Source organism: Haemorhous mexicanus, chromosome Z (genome assembly GCF_027477595.1).
Source record: "Haemorhous mexicanus isolate bHaeMex1 chromosome Z, bHaeMex1.pri, whole genome shotgun sequence".
In the NCBI taxonomy this organism is placed as follows: domain Eukaryota; kingdom Metazoa; phylum Chordata; class Aves; order Passeriformes; family Fringillidae; genus Haemorhous; species Haemorhous mexicanus.
The window spans coordinates 46141531-46166212 of record NC_082381.1 but is presented as its reverse complement, the minus strand read 5'-3'; the positions used below and the strand labels follow the sequence as shown (position 1 = coordinate 46166212).

The 24682-nt window shown below is 36.4% G+C and overlaps 1 protein-coding gene across 2 annotated transcripts in view; it reads right to left on the bottom strand.

The window, feature by feature from the left end:
• The window catches only part of ADAMTS19 (ADAM metallopeptidase with thrombospondin type 1 motif 19), a 130590-nt gene that overhangs the window by 81249 nt on the left and 24659 nt on the right, over positions 1-24682 (bottom strand). For both annotated transcript variants that reach the window (XM_059874150.1, XM_059874151.1), the window contains exons 3-7: positions 24146-24311; positions 17335-17507; positions 16323-16406; positions 15326-15483; positions 4924-4967 (exon numbers count right to left, since the gene is read on the bottom strand). In XM_059874150.1, coding sequence (XP_059730133.1) covers positions 4924-4967; positions 15326-15483; positions 16323-16406; positions 17335-17507; positions 24146-24311 — 625 coding nt within the window. The remainder of the gene's footprint in view (positions 1-4923; positions 4968-15325; positions 15484-16322; positions 16407-17334; positions 17508-24145; positions 24312-24682) is intronic.

Sequence of the window (24682 nt, the reverse complement as noted above, 5' to 3'; positions counted from 1 at the left end):
ACCTTTTTCCCTAGGGCAAAAGTTTGGAGGAAAACTCCAAGCGCTTTATATTAAAGATCAATAGCTTTTATATTAGGAAAGAAAAGTAAATAAATCTATATTTGGTATTTTTATAAGTCAGATGGAAAATATGTTCTTTCACTTCATTGTGGTTTCTGGTCTTTACTGGGTAGATGTTTGTCTGATTCCTTATCAGTTATGATTTGTATCCACACCATTGAGTTCCTCTGCACCAGTACAAAAACCTGATGGCACCTTAATTTTCTGCTTTTTTTTTTTTTTTTTGTACCTGCAACACTAGGTGTTACCAAATTTGGAAATTTTTAATATACTTAATATATTTATGCCCAAAAGCAATCTGACATGTTTTTAGACAAATTCTGTTTAGAGATTGCATTTTTTTGGAAAATGCTTTTTAGCAAACAGTTTAGATAAAATCACGTTTTTATAGCTGTTGTTTTAACTGAAAATATTATCTAAAAAAAAATGACCAAAACCAGAAGAAGTCACTGCCTGAGTTTCAGCAGATTAACAGGGCTCCAAACTGATGCCAATACAAGACAAGCATCATTTTAGAATACTTCCATGCCTGTAACAGTGCACTCTAAGAACTCTCTGGTACAGTGTTTCCACAGATGACATTAGCGAGCAGCAAACAACAAATCTAACCCAAAAGAAATATGCCTCAGCGAGTTGCAATCTTGATTGCTAAAGTGGAAAGGTAGACAAGAGGAAGGGAAATTAAAATGTGCGTACACTTGCTTCAAGAAATAGTCTTTCTGTGTTTACTTGTAAGCCTACTTGTTGAGAAAATATCTGTTTATTTTCCTCTCTTAAAGGTTTTTGCAATATCCCAATAACAATTTTCCCTATGAATCATTGCTCACCTCAGTTACTTCTGTATGATAATACCAGAAGAGTCACACACAAGAACAGTACAGCGTGTGCAATCTCCAGTTTGCATTTTGTGCTGATTCTATTGTGCTGTACATCTCTGGAAACCAACAACTGAATTACTTCCTAAAATTTTTAGAAATTCACTGGGATGTCTACTCTCATAATTTTATATGTCATCAGCCCAAGAAACAGAACAACATTCCAAATCACCAAAAATTCAAAAGGTAGCTTCCTCTGACTAAGTTAACAAAACTGGCTTTAGGAGAAACATGCTATGATCCCAAAACCCACTTGTCTTCTGGGGGAAAAGAGCCTTGAACAATTACATATCTAACTCAATCTTTTCATTAGCTAAATTTAATTTAATTTTTATAAAAACATCTTGATATTTTTCCACCCTCAGAGAAATCCTCTGTGGTAATCATAGGATGTGCCTGATGATCATAATGGAAAATAAGGTCTGAAAACTCACTTTAAACTATAGAAAAACTGTGAGAATCAAGGGAGCAGTGTGATATGAGCACTTCTGTGCAGAAATAAGGGAGAGAAAGCATACAAATGAGCAGAATAGGAGGAGCAAAAAGAATAAAGAATGCTGCAGCCAACCAACCAACCAGTCAGAGGAAGCCCAAGAACACTTGGATCTGGTCAATTTTCAGCCTAAAACAATTGTTTTGTGGTTCTCCACCCAGAATTAATTTGACAGTGGCTGCAACAATTGGCAATGCTGAAATTAGAATAGCTTTGCAGAAATCAATTGACCTGGGTTGATTGATACCACATGAGAGTCTAGCTTTATTTTACACAGAAACATGGGATTAGATATGGAAGGCAATTATCTGAGTAAATCTGGATTTACACTATGAAGTAAGAAAGTAGACCCTCAACTTCCTGGCCACAGCAGAGATTTCCAAACATTTCTAGCAATAGGGAAATACTCAATACTGAAAGGCATAAAATAAATACATTCTACTTCTGAAATTTCAAGACACTTTGGGGAAATCAAATAAAATTCCTGAAATAATTCCTCTCTTTCTGTCTATTTTGCAAAACTATAAAATATGAAGTATTAATGAGTTTTGGAATCACAAAATGGTTGGACGGGACCTTAAACATCATCTAGTTCCACCCCCCCTGCCGTGAGCAGGGAAGCCTTTCACTAGATTAAGTTGTTCAGGGGCCCATCCAACCTGGCCTTGAACTCCCACAACTTCTCTGGGCAACCTGTTCCAGGGCTTCACCACCCTCTGAGTAAAGATTTTCTTACATATACCTCATATACACCTGACCTCTTTCAGTTTAAAACAATTTCCCCTTGTCCGACACTATCTGCCTGCAAAAAAGCCCTTCTTCCTTCTTTTTGTAAGTCTCCTTCAGGTACTGGAGGGCCACAATGAGGTCTCCCCAAAGCCTTCTCTTCTCCATGATGCTTGGTCTACAAGACAGATGTATTTTTTTCCCTAAGAATGCAGTATTTTGACAACCAATGCAAATAACGTTTTTTATCACTATAGAAAAAAAAATTTGTACTTTTCCACCTAAAATGCTTTTATAATTTTGGAGATTACCACCACACATTTTGTTCAAAATCATTAATGAAATATATTTCAGTGTATTTCTAGGGAGGTTTGTTATATGGTTTTGAATTTGAGTAAACATTTTTTTCTGGTTAACAGAGTTCTCAGTTAATTATATCTTTAAACCATTAAATCTCCCTATAAATCACTGTTATTTTAGAAGACAATGAAAAATTATTTTTTGAAGAGTGCATAAGTTCTTTACTTTCTGTAGAACAAGACTGGAAGTAAAGAAAAGCGTGCTATTTGCCACCTAATTACATGAGAACTTTGTCTGTATAACAGAATACTGGTGCTTTCTCTCTCTGGCTTAAGAGGATACTCATGTCCAGTCTGAAAACTGAGTGAGTCTTGGCATGTAATGACTAAACAATAAATCCAGTATTTGTCTACTTAGTATCCATCACTGCAAAGAATTATTATCCAACATGACAACCCTTTCCAATAATGAGGTCTGTCCTGTACATGCTCCCTTCTCATAACTTTCATTTCTGGATTGCCTAATGCGCAACAAACATCACCTTGACTGTCTCACATTCCTGTACACTTATATTAATATTTCAGAGATAATTGCTTTATTTCTCTTCTTATGATGGAGAAGAGTCTGTACTGTGCATTCTTCTGGACATTTTGAGAGGGGAGAAGGTGAGGCAAGGTCTGGACATTGGGAAATTGTAGAGTACATTAGCATTTCTCGTTTACCATCTTTGACAAATTCTGTAATTTACAGCATGTGATACATCCCTGGAATGTACTGTCTCTTTTTGCCTATAAACTTGTTGCATGAAATAAAGGAAGATCAAACTGCCCTTCAATTCCTTTCAACAAACTTTTAATCATGATCTAATCTAAAATCTTCTGGTTCTCCGAAGGAAAAAAAAAAGTTAGGAGTAGATATCAAAAGGAAACAGTACTTTCAACAATTTGGCATTATAGACCTGCTAGCCTTAAAATAATTGACATAATATATCCGTGACAGTAAGATAACTTTAAAAATTCTCTTCAAGAGGAATTTGCCAAGTTTTTCAACACTCTTCCTTAGGCGAGCACCAGAATGATGGTGGACAAGGCCTTCTAAACAGTGAGCATGGACCCAGAGTACTATAACTATTTATGGAAGAAATGAATCCCTACATTTATGGTAAGGCACTGTATTTATCTGGGGAAATAATGATTGAAATTTAAAAAAATAAATAATGAAACATAGGGAAAACAATGATCTTTGCTTTTGCTGCAAAACTGTACCTATATGGAAAGAACTATACATAGAAACTGTGGTTCAGTTCCTGAAGAGACCTCCAAACAGTAACACAGAGAATGGGAAATTCCACAATAGCCAATCCACTACATGCCAGATCATTCAGTAAAGATCTCTACTTCCTTTTGCTTATCAATATTAAGACAATATTAAATTAAAATTCTTTACTTCCTGTTCTCTTAATAGGCTGCCACATTTTCAAGTTTCATCCCAGCTTGTTCACCACAGAACTGTTAATTACTGATACTTGAGTAAGTTTAATCTTATTCAATTTAAAATTTTATGGGCAAATTCAGAGACAAATAGCTCTTCTACTATCTCCAAGCTTCAGCCAAAGAAAAAACATTGTTCAGGAAAAATCCTTGAATATGTTCACTTCAATTCTGAAATTCAGGAAGCAGCCTATCCTGATTTACATACACTGGAAGTACTCCAGATTTAACTTCAGTTTAAATCAACATAAAATGATGAAGACTTCTTGTCACATTGCTTCCTCTTCCAGCTGGAAGTAAACATTTTTGCACAAGTCAAAAATAAATGCCTCCAAACAAGAAACACTCCTACAGAATTCACCTAAGACCAATATACCAACTAGTGAAAGAACACTATGAACTCTTAATCATTTACTGCTGTGAAACACATTACATTCTTATTTATAAGGCTTTTTTCTTGGTAGCCATCCCACAGATAAACTCACATACATTTGAGATACAGCAGTAAAAGAAAAAAAGAACAGCAAGTGGTGAGGTTTACATGAGAATTCTCCTCAAACTTTTGCAGCTGAAATGAAACCGGAAAAATCATCATAAATGCAAAAAAAATTATAAATATATTCACACCAAAGATAAATCCATTCCATAAAAAAAGAATCACAAACACAATTTCTTAGCTTCAAATTCAAAATTAAAAAAATTTTAACAATAAAACAATTTTCTATTAATCAGTGAGACTAAAAAGAAAAAAGTTTTAAAGTTTGATCTATGAAAGAGATAGAAATATTGTACTAAAACACAGTATTTTGCTAGAAGCATACACCAATCTAACAGTATCATTAGCATTTAAGATGTATTTTAGCTAGTTACTTATTTCCATGGCTGATTTTGCCGTCATCTTTTAGGTTCACATTTCTACTTACACAAAACTAATTTTATTATGTAGTTTATACACAGTCTCTTATGTTTATTTACTTACCAACAGTATCACATGGCTCATCCTTATGTACACAGAAATCCTTCCTAGAATTGGGGGTGAAAGAAAAAAATGTTAAGCAAGTCAAGCTGTTAGTCATTAACAACTGTGTAACCTATTTAGAAACATTTTTTACAGCTCAATGAATAAATACAGAACACCATTATCTCAACAAAGAACAAGGGGAAACCAAGGCCGGGATTACACAGAGCACTTAAACTCCTGCTTATTCTCAGAGCACATTTAAGAATAGTCAGGTGACAAAACATGTACTGTATATTCAAATTGCATTGCACCCAATTTCTATGCTCATTTGGGTTTTGTGGGTTTTTTTTCCTTTTTCTGTAAGTATCTTGAAAAGTAACAAGTCTAAAGCTAGTATTACTATCATTTAAAATGAAGATATTTCCAGTGATTTACATAAGATTCAAAAGCAGCATTCAGATCAGTCAGAAAGTTTTTCTTCTAGCAAGTCAATGGTTAAAAATAGGGATATTGTAAGAAGCATTTCTGCTAGGGCATCTCTTTATAGTAGTGGAAGACTTATAAAAATTAATAAAAAACCCTATCTCCAACACTGCTCTATTGCATAAAGGAGAATAAGTATTTCAACTGTGTCTTAGACATCTGCTTGGGATTCATTTTGATTTCATATGTATTTTATTTCTTCTCAGAGACATGCAACAAGTTATTAAAAGAGTAAAGGGAAAACTGCTTTTTACTGGAGTATTTATAAGTAATGTTAATTTATTATTTTACTTTTTTTAAAAAAAGGGCTGCTGAGGTATGCATGAATTGGGGAGGCTGGGAGGAAACCAATGGGGAAAAAACAACAAAAGAACCTCAGATACAGCAGCCCCACAAACAAAGAAGTTCTGGTTTTCTGCTGTGCTACAGAGTAAGGGTCTCTGTTTTTAGGGAGAGACCATTTAAATCAGTGAAATTTAGCTCTGATATTCTGTCTATGAAGGTACACAGATAAGACACATAGATTGATAATGATAAAGATATACATACAGAGAAACACCCATTTTCCAGGAACAAAATGCAGGAATTGTTTGGTACTTGAAATCAAGATACTGACACTTTTTTTTTTCACAAAGTGTAACTACTCCAAGAGCTGTTTCTTTGTTTTCCACAGACTATTTCTACATAGGGATTTAGAACCAAAAGCAATTTCTAGAGGTTGGCAAATTTCTGACAGTTTTTAAGGGCCACACAGATAGATGCAAGGGGTTAAATAGCTTTTAATTAACCAGTCACCACTAGCAGATAATTCCATAGAAGAAGAATGGCAGTGCTATAAATTGATAAAGTTGTGAGTAAAGTGATCAGGACAGTTTGGGAATACACTCAAAAGGGCCTTGGAAATTCAGCAAAAGGTGGTGAACAAGAAACTATAATCAGACACAGAAGAAAGTTATTTTATTTTTCCAAACCTGCAAGAAATTGCATTAATGCACTGGGTTGTAACACAATTCTTTGTTTTGTGCTATGTGACACAAGGGACTTATTGTCTTGTTAAGCAACATGACAGAATGATTAGAAATATGGGACTTGAGGTGAAGCAAGAGAACATGTGTAAAGACAATCTAAGGACATTGACTGCCTTCCATGCACACCCACCCAACCACCATAAAAACTGATTGATGTAATAATAATAATAAAATTTAAAAAAAAAAGGAAAAGAGAAAAGAAATAGGTCATACCTTCAACTGTAAAAGAATGCTATGTTACATTTTAAAACTGCCAATATCCAAGAGGTTTCTGCTCATGTAATAGCTTTCTTCTTATATACTTACTGAGCTGTTTTCCTTTTGTTTTCACTTCTTGGCTGAATCTGACTATGATTATGTTGTGCATTCAGGGTTTCATTATGGGACTTGGGGGAAATGGTACTGCTATGATTTGGCAAGAGGGAAATAGCAGTAAACCATTCTTAGTTCCCGACTTACATTGAAGGAATGTAATGCCTCCTTTAACTTCCAGGAATATGAATACATTACATACATAGGCTCCTTAGGAAAGATTTACAGTTCTAGCTAAACCTACCAGCGATTCTCACAAAAATAAAGCACACTACTAAGTCCTCAGACAGATTATTTGCCTTCTCCTTCTCATCTTTTCTCTCAGCAAAGCAAAGCCAAGATATTAAAATTACTGTTATAGCATATAGAAGCTTTAGTGGCACCAGTTGGTAACTGAGTGTCTGCCAATGAAAGCAAGAAATGGTTAAAGCCCACCTACGCCAAGCAGTACCCAGCACATAATGCCCATTACTCTAAATGGTTACTTTCACACACATGGAATATAAAACAGGTCCTTACTCAAGTGAAGGAAAGGAGGAGCTTTCACGCTATTTATGCCTGAATTCTGCTCTTGAATGAATTGGCTAACCCCAGAAAAGGATTCTAAGCAAGGACAGATAACCACTTCTGCATTGCTTCAGAAAATTATGTTTAGTTAGTAGATTTTAGTTCATTACATATAGCATTAGGAAGGATCTCCACAGCACAAAGGCTTCTTAATTTCTAAATACAAAGTATCTCAGTACATTGTCTTTGTTAAAATAAATCCTGATGTGTAGGTGGTATGTACAACAGAAGACCAAAAGGAACAGTAAAGGAAGACTAAATTAAAATCCAGACTTATTTTTTGTGAATAATTTCCAGTAAATTATCATTTTAAATAAATTTCACACTTGTTTTTGGCAAGTCAAAATTTTCAAAATATCTATTTTTAATCAGGTTGGTGAATCATTTCTTTCCATATGCTAGACTGGAGAAAAGCAGAAAAAGGACAGGTAACAGATTTTACCAGTCTACCAGGTCTTCATTCTGGTTTCACTCTACTCCAATTTCTCTAATGTTTGCAGTTTTGAAAAATGTAGGTAGCTTGAATAACAGCAGAAGTTAGACTGCTTGAAACTGCAGTCTAACCTCTGCTGTTATTGATTCCAGGGCTTACAATATTTTTGAGGCTTACTGCTCAAGTAGCAAGCTTCATCAAATCATAAGATTTTCATAAGGAATTGTTGCAATTAATGGTACTTGTGGCAAGTGACACTATCATCAAATTGCAAATTTCTTCATTTGCATTGGGCAAAGTGAATAACTACAACACTGAAGATGTTCTTGTCTCTTCACACAACAGGTCATTCTGAAATAACTCTCACATATAAACAAAGTACACATGTACTAATTAACAAATGCACTTTTAATGGCAGTAATTAAATTTAAAATTATTTTGATGTTAATGAACCACAAGAAAAATTACTTATTTTCCATTTATTTGGGAATTTAAATAAATGGAAAATGCTACTAGTGTAAATGGCCTTTCGGAAACTGTTTATTATTTTGAGGGCAAATCTCAAAGGCATCAGTATGTACTGGTCAGTGTATTTCAGGAAAAACAGGAAATAATATATATTTAATTATTTCAAATGGTTAACACATCATTTAGGCTCTGTAAAGCTCAACTGAGATTAAAAAGGGTGATACAAATAATCCTATTATTATTATTATTATATTATAAAGCTCACATTTCAGTCAGACTAAAAAACAACAGTTTGGAAGTATGATAAGTAAACAAACAGCTGAATTTGATATATCATTAACATATTGAAACAGATACAGTGTAGTTAGGAATCCAAGGAAGGTGCTTTTGAGTGGAGTCCAACAGAACCTAGACTTAGCATTAGCATTAAACAACGATGCAGAAGAAAATACAGAAGCATTCCTGGAAAAGTTTAAAAATGAAATTAATTCTGACAGATAGACATAGGAATCAAGACAGATCAAGTTTTAAAGATAACTCCTCTGAGTAAATTTTCTTTCTAGAGCAGCCAAAAGTGGCCTCCCAACTTAATTAGATGAAACAATAACAAAAAATGAGTATTTGGAAACAGGCAGTAGAAACTAAAAGCATCCTTAGATAAAGATACAGGAAAATATCAAAATGACACCACTACCTCTGTTCACACAATATAGTGGCCAGTTTTGGTGTTTATGCTTGAAAAAAATAATTCTGTAAAGCAGAAAATGTGTGGAAAGAAGTGAGAGAACAATTACATAGAGTAACCTCTGTAAATTACTCTGAGACAAAGAGTTGTGACTTGAGCACAGCCTACCAGTATTTTCACAGGGAGGAGTTTTCCAACAGATTTCAGCAACAAAGGGTACACAGGGTATGGTTGAAAGCTGAAGTAAGAAAAATAGAAATAAGTCCAACTGTCCTTACAGAAAGTAAATAACTGTGCCAATAATCAACTGCTGAACAGTTAATCTTCCTTTCTTTCAAATTTTTGTCTAAGACTTGCCTAACTTTCTTAATCACCAGAAAATTAAAATGTAAAAATAACTGTCTAAATTTTATGTTTGGGTCTTGCACTTGATACTGAGAGATTTTAAATTCAGTTCAAGTCCATGTATTCCTATGGAACAGACCTGTCCTAATGAATGGAACATACATAGCCTAACTATTAGAACTTGAAAGAGTAAGCTGACAGCAAAAGGTAAATTCATGCAAATTTTTCCCACACCCATTATTACAAGCATTATCACTTCACAGACTCAAACATCTTAAAAATGAAAAAACCAAAAGGGCATAAAATGACTTAAAATTAGTGGGATTTTTTACAAACACAAGGTAAAAATACAGGACTTCAATTTTACAGGAGATTCTGGCTTCAAAAAAAAAAAAAAGGAAAATATGCTCTTTTCAGGTTTCCCTGCTTTCTTCTGCATCTGCAATCTTATTAATTAAATAATTAACTAAATAATTAGCAGAAGTGCCATGTGAGATTCTCATTAACTTCCTTGATGCCTGCTGGTAGTGTCAAATAAACCAAATTATCAAGAGAATTGATAAATTGAGTACAAAATGATCAAGAGAGTTGGCAGTATTGAAGTTACAGCGATGAAGACAAAATTAAGAATAATCTCATCTCTCACCGTGCATTTGCAAGAATTCAATTTTCCAAAGCTGAAATTCACCAGGAGTTTAAGGACTGCAGTGGCAATCCCCAATCTCTATCTCAATATGTTTCAGCAATTTTGACTGCCAAACAGACCAGGCTTTTGGAGTGACCCTGTAATATCAGTTTCATTCATGCAAGGATCTTTCACAGTCTTCCTCCTCTGACTTTCTTGAGGATTTATTTTTGGCTCAGAAAGGTAATAAAAATCAAAGTCAGAAAAATAACTGCATTTCTTCTGTTCATTGGAAGGTAATAGCAACACTTAAAAAAATCTTGTCCAACTTTTGGGGAGACTTCTGGATGGTTGAAACTATTGGAAGTGAAACAATATTTATGATATCTAAGTGCTGTTTATGCCACTAGGTACTTTAAAGAACAAGGCACTTTCTTACAGTGAAAGTGCCTAACAGCACTGTTTCAATTATGTGTCACCCAGGGCAAGGAGATCTCAGATACTGAAGATCAGTAGGAATAAATGCCTGATGCACACTATCAACATGGAATATCACTACCTGATGAATATGAGGAGAATCAGAGGTCTACTTTCTGCCATAAGGACACGTGAAAATATCAGTTCTAAGAAGAAGAATAAAGAACTTAGTCTTTTTCTGTATTATTCTTCTCACACTTTTTCTACAAACCACTGAGACACAACAGATTGACCGATGCACTGGAAAAGCAGCAAAATTCATCATTTTTAAGTGAAGGTAAATTCTGCCTCATTCTTGTAACCACATGCTTCAAAGGTTTATACACTTCAAAGGTCTCATTACCTAATTTGTAATAGAGGCTGTATAAGAACTTAAGCACCATCACAGAACAACTGGGAATTCCACAGGCCTTTTCCTGCCTTATTTTCAGTTACATCATTCAGGTCAAGCAACCTGTGCAGATAGGAACTGGTAATGTCATCTCAAGGGGCACCAAAATCAGGGCTTGTCCCTGCACATTCAGACCCTGTAACTTAAAAGGCAAGGAAGATATTGATGCAATATGCTGCATTTTTTCCTCAGAGAAAAGTCCTGATACTGTCTATCTATAAAGTAACTGTACTAATTTATAACTGTGAATACAGTAAAACTTACCTGATAAACAGGTAGTTTTATCAAGACAGTCTTCAAAACACCTTTTATCTTGATTATCACATATATCCGACCTCCCTAGTAACCTTTTCTAAATATATAAATAGATAACTTTCCTCTACTTCATGGCACCATACTATAAACAGGATATCATTTCATCAAAATAAGCTAATTTAAAGGGAAACTAAACGAAAACTGACATGAAATAGGGCCAAAGTAAATTGAAATTAATTGGTAGCAGATACGCATGATTACAGTCTAGCTGGGCAGCAGAGAAAGCTGTGGGGAGAAGTTGGTTTTGCTTTCCTCCTTACAGAACAAATGCAAAAATAAGTTTAGAAAAAGTAACTTTTCCCTGAAAGGGCTATGATAGCCTTTTGACTGCTGAATACCAATCTCTACAACATCCACATTACACTCTTTGCACTTAGGCATTAAAAATTAGCTCTGCAGAGCACTCAATACTTCATTTCTAACTCTCTTGGTTACTACACAAAACTGGCATGTGAAAGCACACAGGAAAGCTTTTACAAAGAACTCTTGCTGCTCTATTATCATGCAAGACAAAAGAGGAGATGTGGCAACTTTTAGGAGGGCTGCCACAGAATGTGTTGGATACCCAAAACTTTACATATTTACTCAAAAAACACCAAGCAGTTGGTGTTCATCTGTATAAACAAAATCATTTCTCTCAATAAGCAGACCTGCTGTCCAAATGGAAGTTGTGACAAAGGAGGTTGTTCCCTGCTTGCAAAACAGAATGAGACTTCGAATTAACAAAACACACGTGTAAAGCCACACATGGTGCTAGCTATACCATAAACCTGATGGTGTGTAGAGATAGCCTGGATTAGCAAAACATTCCCAGTCAGAAAATTTCTCTGGTATTATTTATTATCAGCTAATAAATTAGCAGCTAAAGCAGCTCTCATGTGGGAGGCAGTACAGTCTAGACAATAATACCACTGAAAAATAAAAACATCAGAAGAACAGATCTTTAATTTCTTGCTCCAGCACTAACCTACTACCTGACATCTAACTAATCACTTCCCTTCTCTCTACTCCAAATTCCATAAAACTAATCATAGACTTAATCCAAAATATGGTATTTAAAATGACAGGTAAAAAATTGTAGACAACCCTGGACTAAGTCCAGACAAGAGGCATGAAAACATCAGAGGGCTGGAGCATCTCTCTTATGAAAACACGCTAAGAGAGTTTGGTTTGATCAGCCTGGAGAAGAGAGAAGCTCTTTTTACAACCTTCCAGCACCTAAAGCAGACCTACAAGAAGACTGGAGGGGAACTTTTTACAGGGGCATCTAGTATCAGGACGAAGGGGAATGGCAATAAACTGAAATTGGCAAGATTTATATTAGATATAGGGAAGAAATTCTTTACTGCAAAGGTGAGAGATATTGGCCCAGGTTACCCAGAGAAGCTGTGAATGCCCCATTCCTGGAAATTCTAGAGGCCAGGTTGGATGGGGCTTTGACCAGTCTGCTCTAATACAAAATATCCTGCCCATGTAGTAAGGGGTTTGGAACTGGATGATCTTTAAGGTCCATTCCAACCCCAACAATTCTATGAAATCAAAATAACATTATTACAAAGCAGGAAAGCATCTTAGCAAATGATCAGAACTTTGCAAAGCTTTTTTACCATTAGAATCACAGAATCCCAGAATTGTTAGGGTTGGAAGGGACTTCTGGAGATCATCCAGTACAATCCTCCTGTCAAGGCAGGGTCACCTGGAGCAGGTGACACAGGAACATGTCCCAGTGGGGTGTAAATGTCTCCAGAGAGGGAAATTCCATGACCTCCCTGGGCAGCCTGTTCCCGTGCTCCAAAAATCTCAGTGTAAAGAAGTTTTTCCTCATGATGAGGTGGAATTTCTTGTGTTTTGGTTATGGCCATTGCTCCTGGTCTGGTCACTGGGTGCCATGGAAAAGAGTCTTGCTTTCCATGGCACCATGCCCTGGGCGGCTTTGAGATACTTATACTTACTAATGGGATCCCCTCTAAGTCTTCTCTGGACCAAACAGGCCCAGCTCCTGCAGTGTTTCCTCATAAGAGAGATGCTCCAGATCACAAATCATCTCTGTGGCCTCTGCTGGACCCTCTGCAGTTGTTTCCTGTCTTTTTTATACTGAGGAGCCCTGAATTGAACACGGATATGGGCAAAGAGAGAGGAAGGATCACTTTCTCCAACCTGTTGGCCATATTCTTCCCAATGCACCCCAGAATACCCTTGGTCCTCCTGGCCATAAGGGTACACTACCAGCTTGTGGTCAATTTGTCATCCACCAAGACTTCCAGAAATGCCGCATTAAATCCAAGAAGCTGTGTGGCCAAAAGCACTGACAGTTGAAGACATTTCCAGACCACTGACTCTTGTCACCTTAACTAATGCCTCACTTGCATCAGTTCAGAATGCCTCTGCCTCTTCCCATAAAGACTCATTAAGCTGAAGATGAAACGGTGACAGGAAAAAGGTGTCACATGCTTTATTTATTTTATAGCATCTTATTACTCATGAGATGTACCTTATAAGCTAAAGAATGTGTTCACACCCTGTGTTCACTCTCTTGACCCATACAGGCTTGAAGCATTTGATACTTGCTTAAACTGCTGCTGCTATTGTGGATGCTGCTGGCTGCCTCAGCTGTCTCAAATAAGAGAGCCAAGGATTCTAGCAAACAAGCAGAAGGCTGTTGATCATCATCCTTGAATAGTCACAAGGGATAGCTAGATGTAAGGAAGTCTATTCCCCTTGAGCCATCCTGATTAACCCAATGCCATCTATGATACTCAGGCATCATTTATGCCTTGGCCCAAGTTTACTCTTTCCTACTGCTTGCTTCTTTTCTTCCCCCTTCTTTCTTTCCAGACCTTCCCCCCTACCCTGCCCCAGCCCCACAATGCACTCACTACCATTAAAATCAGTTTGGGTTCTTAATCTACAAAATTTACTTCTAGTCTGTCACTCCAAATATGTTTCCTGATGAGGTCATGAAAAGTTACTGCAGAGAACATTATTTCTTGTGTCTTCCACCAGACTTGAAAGGAGCTTGTGAGTAGAACTACAGCTTAGCTCATGTATAAATGTGTGGCAAAGAAAAATCTGCCCCCTCAAAGCCCCAACAATCCATAAAACCAATACACACACCAAATAGAGGAGGATGACACAGAGTAAGAAGTGTGGGCTTTTCTCAGAGAAGAAAAGGGATTGAACAGCAAAACTAGCAATAAAGCTCTCACCACAGACAGTTTGGACTTCTAAACTTCCTGCTTCCTATAAATGACTGGCTCTCCAAAACAGGAAAATTTGGGGAAGCATTCTTCTGCTTCAAAAGACTGAAATACACTGTCGATATTAGAGTAATCAGAATGAAACTAACTTCAAGAAGAATGCATTATTTTAACTTTATATAGGTTCTCAGTGAGAGTGCTCTGAATAAATGGCAAAAAACTCCATGTGGGTGTAAAGACTACACATGGTTTTAGGATACCATATCACTGACCAGGATGGGCCTGCACAGCAGTATTCCACCAGAGCCAACCACAGGAATTTTCTTTGGAAGGGAGCTCTGAAGGTTATCCAGTCCAAGCTCCACCTCAAAAACAGCACTAAGTCCAGCCCTAGACTGCTTGAACCATCATTCTGTCCTTTCCTCTGGATCATGCCCATATACTGGCTGAACACCAACAAGCATCCCCACTGTGCACCAATTACAGACAAAACCATGACAGTTCCTGCTTGGAAGGAAAGAGGTGAACTGGAGGCCTATTTCCTTCTCAATGTGTGAAATGCCTGACACTTAAGAGCTACAAGGAACTGCAATTCTGGAATCGTATCCTTGTGGCTGAAGATGTCCTGTGTACATCACTATGTACATCACATATTGTGATGTACCTTCAGCACAGAGTGAATCATACCAGTTCCAGATCAGTTAAGAGGGAAGCATGCCTCAGTAATGCGCCTAATGCTGGTCTAGCTCTGAATGGTTTAAATATGCTTTTGTGTTTTGACTGAAAGCATCTACAGGTCTGGGGTGCTGCCTCTTTTAAATGAAGGCACACGGATGAAGGATTCCAACCTTTGCTATACAGATAAGGCCTCAGCTATATAGCCAAAGGAGAAACAAAAGAGTAACCGGTTCATCACTTCAAATATTTACCATCTGGGAAATACTGCTTTCTGTACCACCTTTAGTTACACTTTACTACCAACTTTGAGATCCAGATGCCTCCAAAATGCTCCCTTCCTCGCTGCAAACTAAATTCTTACCATATTGGCCATCTACTTCTGCCTATTTTTTAATGCTCATCTTTCACTACTTTACCTTGTTATCAGTATAGCTGCATCAACTGAAGTCATGTCTTCACCCCAGCTTGTCGACATTTCTAAGTGTATATCATTCTTCTTGCCAAATTCTTCATGTTGCCATTTACAAAAGCTTTCCAGCATTTTTTCACCATGATGTCCAATATACATATCTGCCTGGAAATTAAAACCAATTAATGCTATTAAAATTAGGATTCTATACATAGAATTTGGAACCTTTTTTGACTGAGCTAGCAAAAATATTCTGCTTTTTATGGCATAATATGTCCATGGCAAAACAACTCAAACTTCAGGTGCCGAGACCACCTTCCTGACATGTTAAAGATACAAATGAAGACAGTGCATTTAGAATGTACACGTGTTCATGTGTACTAGAGTTCCCTCAAACTCTAGTCTTATTTATTTCCTGATTTGTCTTTATCCATGGCGAGGAGAAGTATAATGATATTAAGATGCAGAATGTGAACATTAAATGAGACTACTCCAACTGATGAGAGGAACTGGAGGAATAAATTACTTATTCACTGGAAAATATAAAATTTTAGATTAGAACTATTGGTAAGGGAATCCTACTTCCTTACGAACTAAGTGCTATATCAGCGTTTGTTTGTCTAGGGATTAGACAACAAAGAACATCAGTCCTCCTTCCGCAGTCCAATGGATTTCAAGGAGATTATTTTTCTATTGACATATATGAATGCACAAAAAGCAGAGCAGAAGCAGATTTTGCTAAGGTCTACCTGATTTCCACATGGAAACTTTGACTGACTTTTAATTGCAAGAACAGATAAGTCTCAATACATGCAGCACATAAATTAGGAGAAGATTAATCTTCACTGGGACTGCTTGTCAGTGGAAATCACTACATACTATACGAAAGATAACCAAGGAAATTTTTTAGCCATTAAAGTTCATAAATATTGCAAGCTTTTGTGGAGCAACAAGCTAAGTAGCATTACCCTCTACTGGCTAAGACAAATGTCATAAATACCTACTGGAGTCTCATGAAGAAGGACAAGTTTAGTCACCCGAAGATTTACTTGTAATCCTAGACTCTTGTGTTGGAAAAGATTAAAAACCTAAGAGAGAAAAAAAAAATTCCAACAAATAAGAATATGAATTTGCATTGCACGAAAACTAAAAATAACAGAACCCCAAAGAACCTCAAAAGCTCTCATATTCTACTGTGACTGTTTTCATTTTCTGTAATCTGAACAAAACATTAAGATAATGTAGTGCATTGGTTTTCTGAAGAGAAAACAGAGCGTAGGTAATATTAGTTCTGGAAACATAAAAAAAGACCTTTTTCTCTTAGTGGCCACAATCACTTTATAAACTGTGGCCTTTTTCTCCAAATATTTACACACACATTTAATACTGTTCACATGAAAATTTCTATTCATTTAAATCCATGATCTTGGACCAACTGCTCTCAGCCAACGTCTAACTCTCTAATTCTTCCTATCATTCAGAATAGTTAAAGCTTATATTAATTTTTCAGCTTATGCTCCTTCTTTAGAACAATCTTTCCTTGTATATTACAGATGCTATTTTTCACTGCTTTATGCACCAAATGAGTACAGCTCCAGATAGAATTGGAAGGGAATGTAATTGTCCAAATTAATTATTCTTTCTTTTTTTTCCACCATCACTGACTCACAATGCTTTCCCATAACAATGTCATGTCTTCATATCAAGCACAGGTCACCAAAAACTATCCAATATCCCAACCTTTCCAACAACAGCATGGGCTTCTAACCAAAAATTCATCTTGTTCTCTCACTTCCAGGATTCCCTGAGATGTATGACCACACAGTACAGACAAGCCTGCAGCACCACAGTTGTCTGCTGCAAAACATATGGACTAAGTCTGTATAGCCTGCTGATGGTCCTGTTTTGGTCTGTGCCTTACAGGTGTTCAGTCAGAATCACTAGAAGGGGCAAGAAAATCAGCCTGCGGTGCATGCGTTGTTGGCAAAATATCAAAATTAGTTTTAAATTTCCTACCATGTTTAAGATGGTTAGAATAAATCTTCTGGCAGCATCTGTTCCATGATACGAAACCATAGCTGGATCTGCCACCACAACAGTTTCTATGTTGTACTCTTGAGGCAACTTGTAAGAGTATCGCTTTCCTCTTCCACTTTCAGACACTTTTTGAGTCTTGGATTTTCTTTTATCTGTAAACCAAAACAGTTTGAGAAACTCATCCTTCAAACTACCCCTGCAGTACTTTTCAGGATTTGTTACCCTTGGTTATATTATAACTCTCATTATGTGGAAACTAATCGCTATGGACCTCAATATGTTATGCTTATTTGCTACTTCCAATGCTAAGGCTCATACTGAAGGTCTCTACTACGTATAAATATTAGCTCATACCAAGAAAACAGAAATTTTATCCATCTTTTCAAATAAAGTCAGAAAGATTATTTGCAGCCTTTCAACTAACATATTTATAAAAAGAATATGTGTCTCTTACTTTGGTTTGTGGGAGAAAACTCATGTTGGGTCTGAAGGAAAAACAGTCTCACTGACATTGCATGATTTTTGTCTGTCCATCTTCATAAATCACAGAGAAAATATCTTGATGTCTTGATATCTTAGCATACAAGACAACAAACACAGTTGTGCCACAAAATCATGTATTCAGTAAATACATGCAACAATTCCGTGATTTGCGAAGAGGAAATAATATTTCAGATTAATGACAGGGAATGACATCAGTTTGTTAGAAATAAAAAAGTAAATTTTTACAGACATGACTTCAAAATCTGTGCTCCCGTCATTATAAGCAGCTGAAGCAAAGTAATAAAGCCAAACCCTGGAAACAGGCCTCCAAATTTACAGAAAGCTAAAAATTAAAAACATGTTATGTTTACTGTAAGGTTGAGGTTATTAATGGTGGTAATTTTCAGTTTCCCCTCTAAAAACCCAACAAAATCCCCCTTACTACTATGGTACATAGGAAACCCCCCACCCCGCCTAATTACATAGAAACAGTTCAAGCCAGAAGGTGGTCAGATTTACATACAGGAGTTAACAATGCCATTTTAAATAATCTAGTTTAAAAAAAAATGAAAAATTAAACTCCTTGTTGTAATAGCCAAATATTGTTAGATCCTCTTGAGAGGATGTAGAACTTCTGGGCCTGATCTCATTAAAACCAAGTGAAGTTTCTTGAAGCATCCACAATGGAGTATCAGGGTCTCTGTGATGAAAAAAGTGATGTTTGAGACGACAACTATGTTCTGGAAACAATCATATATTGAAAAATTTTGAGACAATGTTTTGCAATTCAACCAACCTCTTCTCTAACTGGAAAGTTCCTGAAGTATATTTTATAATACACGACCACTCTCCAAAAAATAAGTCAGTCTTCAGGATAGTGCTAAAAATGAACTCACAAAGTCAATTAACTCACAAATTAAATTTAAAATATAAAATACCAGTGGAAGAGGGGTCTGTGATTTAAATATACGTGTAATATAGATTTTATAAATGCAGAGACATGTTTTTCAATGTAACTCGTATAAATTATGCACACTTTAAAAAAGTTTTCTATCCTTTCTGAATCATTCATAAAAGATTATACATTTGAATGATTTAGTCCATCCCACTACATCTGAGAAAGTCTTGCCCATCCCCCTACAACTGGTGGCAGTGTAAGACTTACTAACACTTTTACTAAAAAAAATAAGTATGCATTCTCCAGAAATAAATGTTTGGTGTTTGATGACCTAGAAGTAGAAACAGCTTATAAATTCAAGCTATCTAAAATTAAAGTCTCTTATTTTGATCCTTCAGACACTTGGTTAGCCTTATAACTTCTGCTACACTCTAGCCTAACTTATGTTTGCTAACTGTGGATCTACAGCCTAGTTTATAAAATATTATGTGTGTTTTCATCGCTCTTTTGAGAATAATTTCTAATGAAACCTCAGTGTTAGTATTTGTGCCAAAAAACCACTTCCTATAAGCCATACAGCTATGGCTTAACATAGAAACATCTAATGTGAGGGTAAGCTATAGGTCTAAGTTTAAAAAGTAAACTCATGTGGGTTAAAAAACATCTCTTATGACCCACCTGCTCAATCTGCCTTCCTCCTAGGCACAGTGCAGTTTCCAGCAACAGTTTAATCACTGTTCACTTCTTTGTAAAAGACAGCATCTAGTGATTGAAAACTTTTAATTTAATCTTAGCATGTACAGAGAATTCTCTTAACACATCTCTCTAAAAGTTATAGCTAGTAGTGCGTTTCTGTTCAGAACTGAGAGGCCACAATAAAATACATCATTGTGCTAAACACTAAGAACACTGTGGTCCCATAAGCTGTTGAAACTTTTGTCTTTTGGGATTGCAGTGAATGAGAAGACTACACAGCTCTCTAGACAAGCTGTCTGCCCATCATTTGTCTGCCTTAGATATCTCTCCCATTAACAAACCAATGGACAATCTGTTCTTGGCCAGCCAACCTTTTCCAAATTGCTGGCAGAAATCCTGTCACGAGATCTTATTTATCTGAAAATTGTAGCTCTTTCCTAAGAACTTTAAATAAATGGAATTAGTAATTTTGGTACTACTGGTATTCAAATAATTGCCACAACTGCTGCCAGATAACAAGCAAAGCAGGCTTTAGACAAAAACTCCTGTTTCTTTACATATTCATAAATCAGTAAAAATTACAAAGAACTGGTCATTATTGAAGGCAAAATATGAAAGAGGTAACTGCTGCAAAAAACCCAGATACACCAATAATTCATGTACTAACAAGATAAAAGACAGACTAAAGATGTATAAATTCATCTTAAAAATGTAATTGCATTGCCAAAATAAAAAATAAATTCTACAGGAGAGTTCTGTGCAATAACACTTCCGTTTGTGCAACCATGTAGAATAAGAAGATTCCATATCCTTATAGTACTTAAAATCAGTTGACTGAAAGGAAACCTAGGAATACTGCATTACTTCAGCAAGAAGGCTAAAAATATTGCAGCAAATAAATTTGACATAATATAGGTAATTAAGAAAAAACAAGCAGAAATGTTAACAAAGCAATAACCCCACCTTAAAAAAAATTTAGAGCCATCTACTATTATCACAGGTTACATAAAGTATCTAAGCCAACATTAAAGGGGCTACATGACTCCTGGACAACTTCAAGTCCCCAGGCATAAAAGCATTTCCTGCATATATGCACATGTAGCCCAGACTACAGAGGAATCACCATCACTCCCCAGGGGGTAACCTAGTCATAAGGAAATTGCAGTATTCTGCCTGCACAGGGAATATTCAGGAGCTTAATAAGCCATGAGCTATACCTCCACTATAATTTGAATAAGGATTTAAATTCTTTCCTACAGAGCGACAACTTTTTCTGACCCAAGGAGTAGAAAGTAATATCTCAAGTAGCACCAGTCTCCATCTTATGCAATCTAATAGATTCATGACCAAGACTGTTTGCACATTTTACTGCATATTTTATCACATATAAACAGGCTGTAGAGCAGGAATCAACAGCTCTCCCAGATGACCGCCTAGTCTACATGCCATAAAATAAGACTTCTGCTTTTGATTCAGTGAAACTTAATGGGCTTTTCCTGCAATATTCCATCATTCTAAGAAGAAAAGCACACTGGTATCTCAGGACAGTATATTGTTTATTGCCAGAACTAAGAAGTAGAAGAGGAGTCTTCCAAATTCAGAAGGGATTCAAAATTCACATTTACCATATCCTGGGAAAGAGATTTCTTTTTTCCCCAATATGCCCCATGACTTCACCATGAGTTCAGTTTACTATACAAACAACTTCAGTTTGGAACAAGTGCTTCAGAGCAGGTAGAAGAAAAAAACCTTAGCTTCTCAACATGGCCCTTTGCTTTAATTACAACTGCTTCTCTCACATTTTTTCTGTAACACAGTTCTGTACTGGTTTCTTTTAAAGGTTTCTGGTGCTAAGTGCTAAAGAAAGGTGGGGAGTGTAAGGGCTGTGTATGTGCAACAGGCTCACATACAAAAATAAATCATACACACTTTCAACAAAAGGATATATGTGCACACTATCCACAATCAAGAATGCAACTGCTTCTGTCAGTAGGATTCTCTCCCTCTCCTAATTAATAAGAAAACCACCCCATTCACAAAAACAAGTTCTTTGTTCTCTCCAAACAAGTTTGGCTGCATAGCAACTTTCAGTCCAGCTCTCAATGGTAATGGACAACAAACAATACCTTCTTTGATTGCCTCTGCTAGTTCTCCATGAAAAGCTATTATTCCCAACAGTGATCCTTCAACACCTCCAGCACAGACATTCATTCCTTCTGATAATTACAATTCATCACTGGCAATACATATTTGCTTGATAGGTAGCCAGCCTTTGAGATCAATTTGGATCAAAACCAGCAACAGAAATATCTGTTTCTATCCTGACACACAAGCACTGTAGAAGCAAGAGATACGGTCGTAAGACAGGACAATATTGCTGAAAAGTTGCTGTGATCCCAAGGCTGTAGCTGCTCTATGTCACAAAGTTACACCTTTACCATAAAGGCAGCTGAGACTATCTCAGAGCCCCACATACTCATCTGCTTTACTGTTGTTTAATTGATCTACTTCGCTTATTATTTGACTTAGAATTCTGAAATATTTATGTAAAGGCTTATTTTTGATGCTTTTATTCACTTTAAGGCTCTACCATGTGTGCAAACATGCATGTGTGTAGCAACCATCTGTAGAATTAGTATTTTGGTGATATTAACTAAATTCATGTCACACCAACAAATTGCTCTCAGCATAGACAGACCATTTAAGCACATAACTTACTGCAGTCACTCTTAGTAAAATAACCTGTGGCAGCAGAGTGAGGGACTGATTGATCTTGGAGAACAACAGCATTGATTGGAAAGTGCAGCTATTTAGACACCCTGGCAATAACATTGTGTCAGAAGATGCTACTCAGTTATGAACAGCTTGCACTATTTTGAAATTTTAAACCTGGTGGTAGATATAATGAAGCCTCCTTCAAACCGATATTTGAATCTCCATTGACAGATTTATAACAAATCAGAGCTTGCAGTGTAAGATTATTACAAAATATTAATCCCATTTTAGAGGGTAAGAGAAAGTGAAAGGATATTTGATCATGAACATCACAGAAAAATCATGTCCTTATGGACAAGTTTGCATCTTTTCTCATTTTCATACCCATCACGGTTTGCTACTTTGTCAGATACTCCTCCCCCCTTTTTGCAGCGCATACACCATGCCTACTTTTCATTTTTTCTTTCTCATTCCCATACATATGCAGGCATGCATACTATAATTCACTTTTCTCTAATAGGGAGGAATAAACAGCTTTACTTAATGTGAAAAACTACAGAAAGTTTAACTTTTAGATAAGCAGTGTCAATGTAATACAAAGCCTAGAATAGTAATATAGAGGCAACTGGAGGAGGTTACATGTAATTTATTTCATCCCACTGCAAAAAGAGCCTTGCTTTGCAAATTTATCTTTGATTTCAAACTCTGGATGGATGCCTAACTATAAAAACAATAATTCCAAAATGGGAAAAAAAAAAAAAAACACCACAAAACCTGTCCCATTTATTCTGTAACTATGTAAAATGGACAGAGCAGTATAAAAGTTCAGAAAGGATCAGACAGCCATGGAAAAGTTTAGGCTGAAAATGATCTCCAGAGGGCAGCTAGTCCAACCTCCTGCTCAAGCCAGACCAAGTGTCAGAGTATGATCAGCTCTCTTAGAGCCACTTCTAGACATGCTTTATAAATACCTGAGGATGTGAACTTGACAACCTCTCTAGGCAACCTGTTCCAGTGCTAAGCATTCTTGTAGATATTTTCTTTTCCTTATGGAAATAGAAATTTCCTTGAACACAAATTACAACTGTTGTCTGTCACAGCATACTTCTAAGGAATGTCTGGCTTCATCTTCTCTCTGCAGACCCTTAGGCACCAGAAAACTGCAGCTGCATCCTTTCTTTATCTTTCCTTATCTGTTTAAAATAGCTTAGTTCCTTCTGCCTCATCCCAAATGTCATCTAATCCAGCTTCCTAACCATTGCAGTGCACTTCTGCCATCTTCTCTGCATTTTGCTGGGATTTCACTCACACATGAAAAATAAGCCTAAAAATGTGCACTCAACCTGGTTTATTTCCTAGGAGAAAAATAACTTCTCACAACAACACTAGAAACACCCTCAGCTCATGCTGAGGTCAGAGGACTGAGATGTCCTCTACCCTTTGAAGAATGACAGCTTATGATGAAGCAGAAAAAACAAAACACCGTCTTTCACCCTTCCCCACTGGAAACGATGAAGTCATCACTATGTGCCAAACTTCTGTTGAAACCCTTCTATTTCAACAACTTGTTCTACCTGCCATTGAGGAAGGTGCATTAGGATTGTTGCATACACATCTAAGTGTCATTCATAAAACAAGAACTCTTAAAAAAATCACAGAAAACAGAAAATTAAGTACAAGCATTGCACATGGTGAGTGATTAAGCAGCTCTGATGACAGAGAGAGACAATAAATAGATTTTAGTTATTAAGTTGAAATTAAGAAATGCTGTAAAGATTTCTACTTTGAAATACAAACGCATATTAAGAAGAAGAGTCTATTCCTAATGGACAACTCCCTCTCCCAACAAGTGACATGCTGCCTCCGAGTCTACTGTAGGGTAGACTGCTACAAGAATAATCAGTTCTGCTTCTGTCAAGGTTCTGTTGCAACTATTATCTACTTTTCTTGAAGCTATATTTGTTACATTTCAGTTTCTCAGTGCGATTTTTACATTACCTGTAACAACACCACAGTAATGATTCTGAGAAGGTGGCTTTTCAGAAACTTTCTCCTCTACGGACCTTTTTCGTCTGTACACCCTGTGTGCATGTCCTGTCACAGCCAAAGTGCGATTGAGTGGCTCAATAAATATGAAGTCCTCATTAATCTGTATAAACCCCATCTGCAAAGGAAAATAAAAGGTACATATAAGGTAAGAAGTTATTAAGTTGTGCACAGTCCTGCAGGAGAAAAAAACCCCACAACACTCCATTTAAGGAAACACTTTGTTTTAGTAACCTTATGAGCAAAGTGAGTACCTTTGTATTTTACAAGTTTTCTACTTAAATGAACTAGAATAAATTTATTTCAGCTAAATCTGGGTGGGTGGGTGGCTACATGCCAGTAGCATATGCACTGTAAAAGATACAGAATGTTAAAAGTTTACTTTGGGGGACCCAGGAGGTCATTTATATATGTACAGTATGTACAGAAAAGTCTATACACTGGTTTTATTATTTATTATCATCACATTTTTAGATACCTATAATTAAT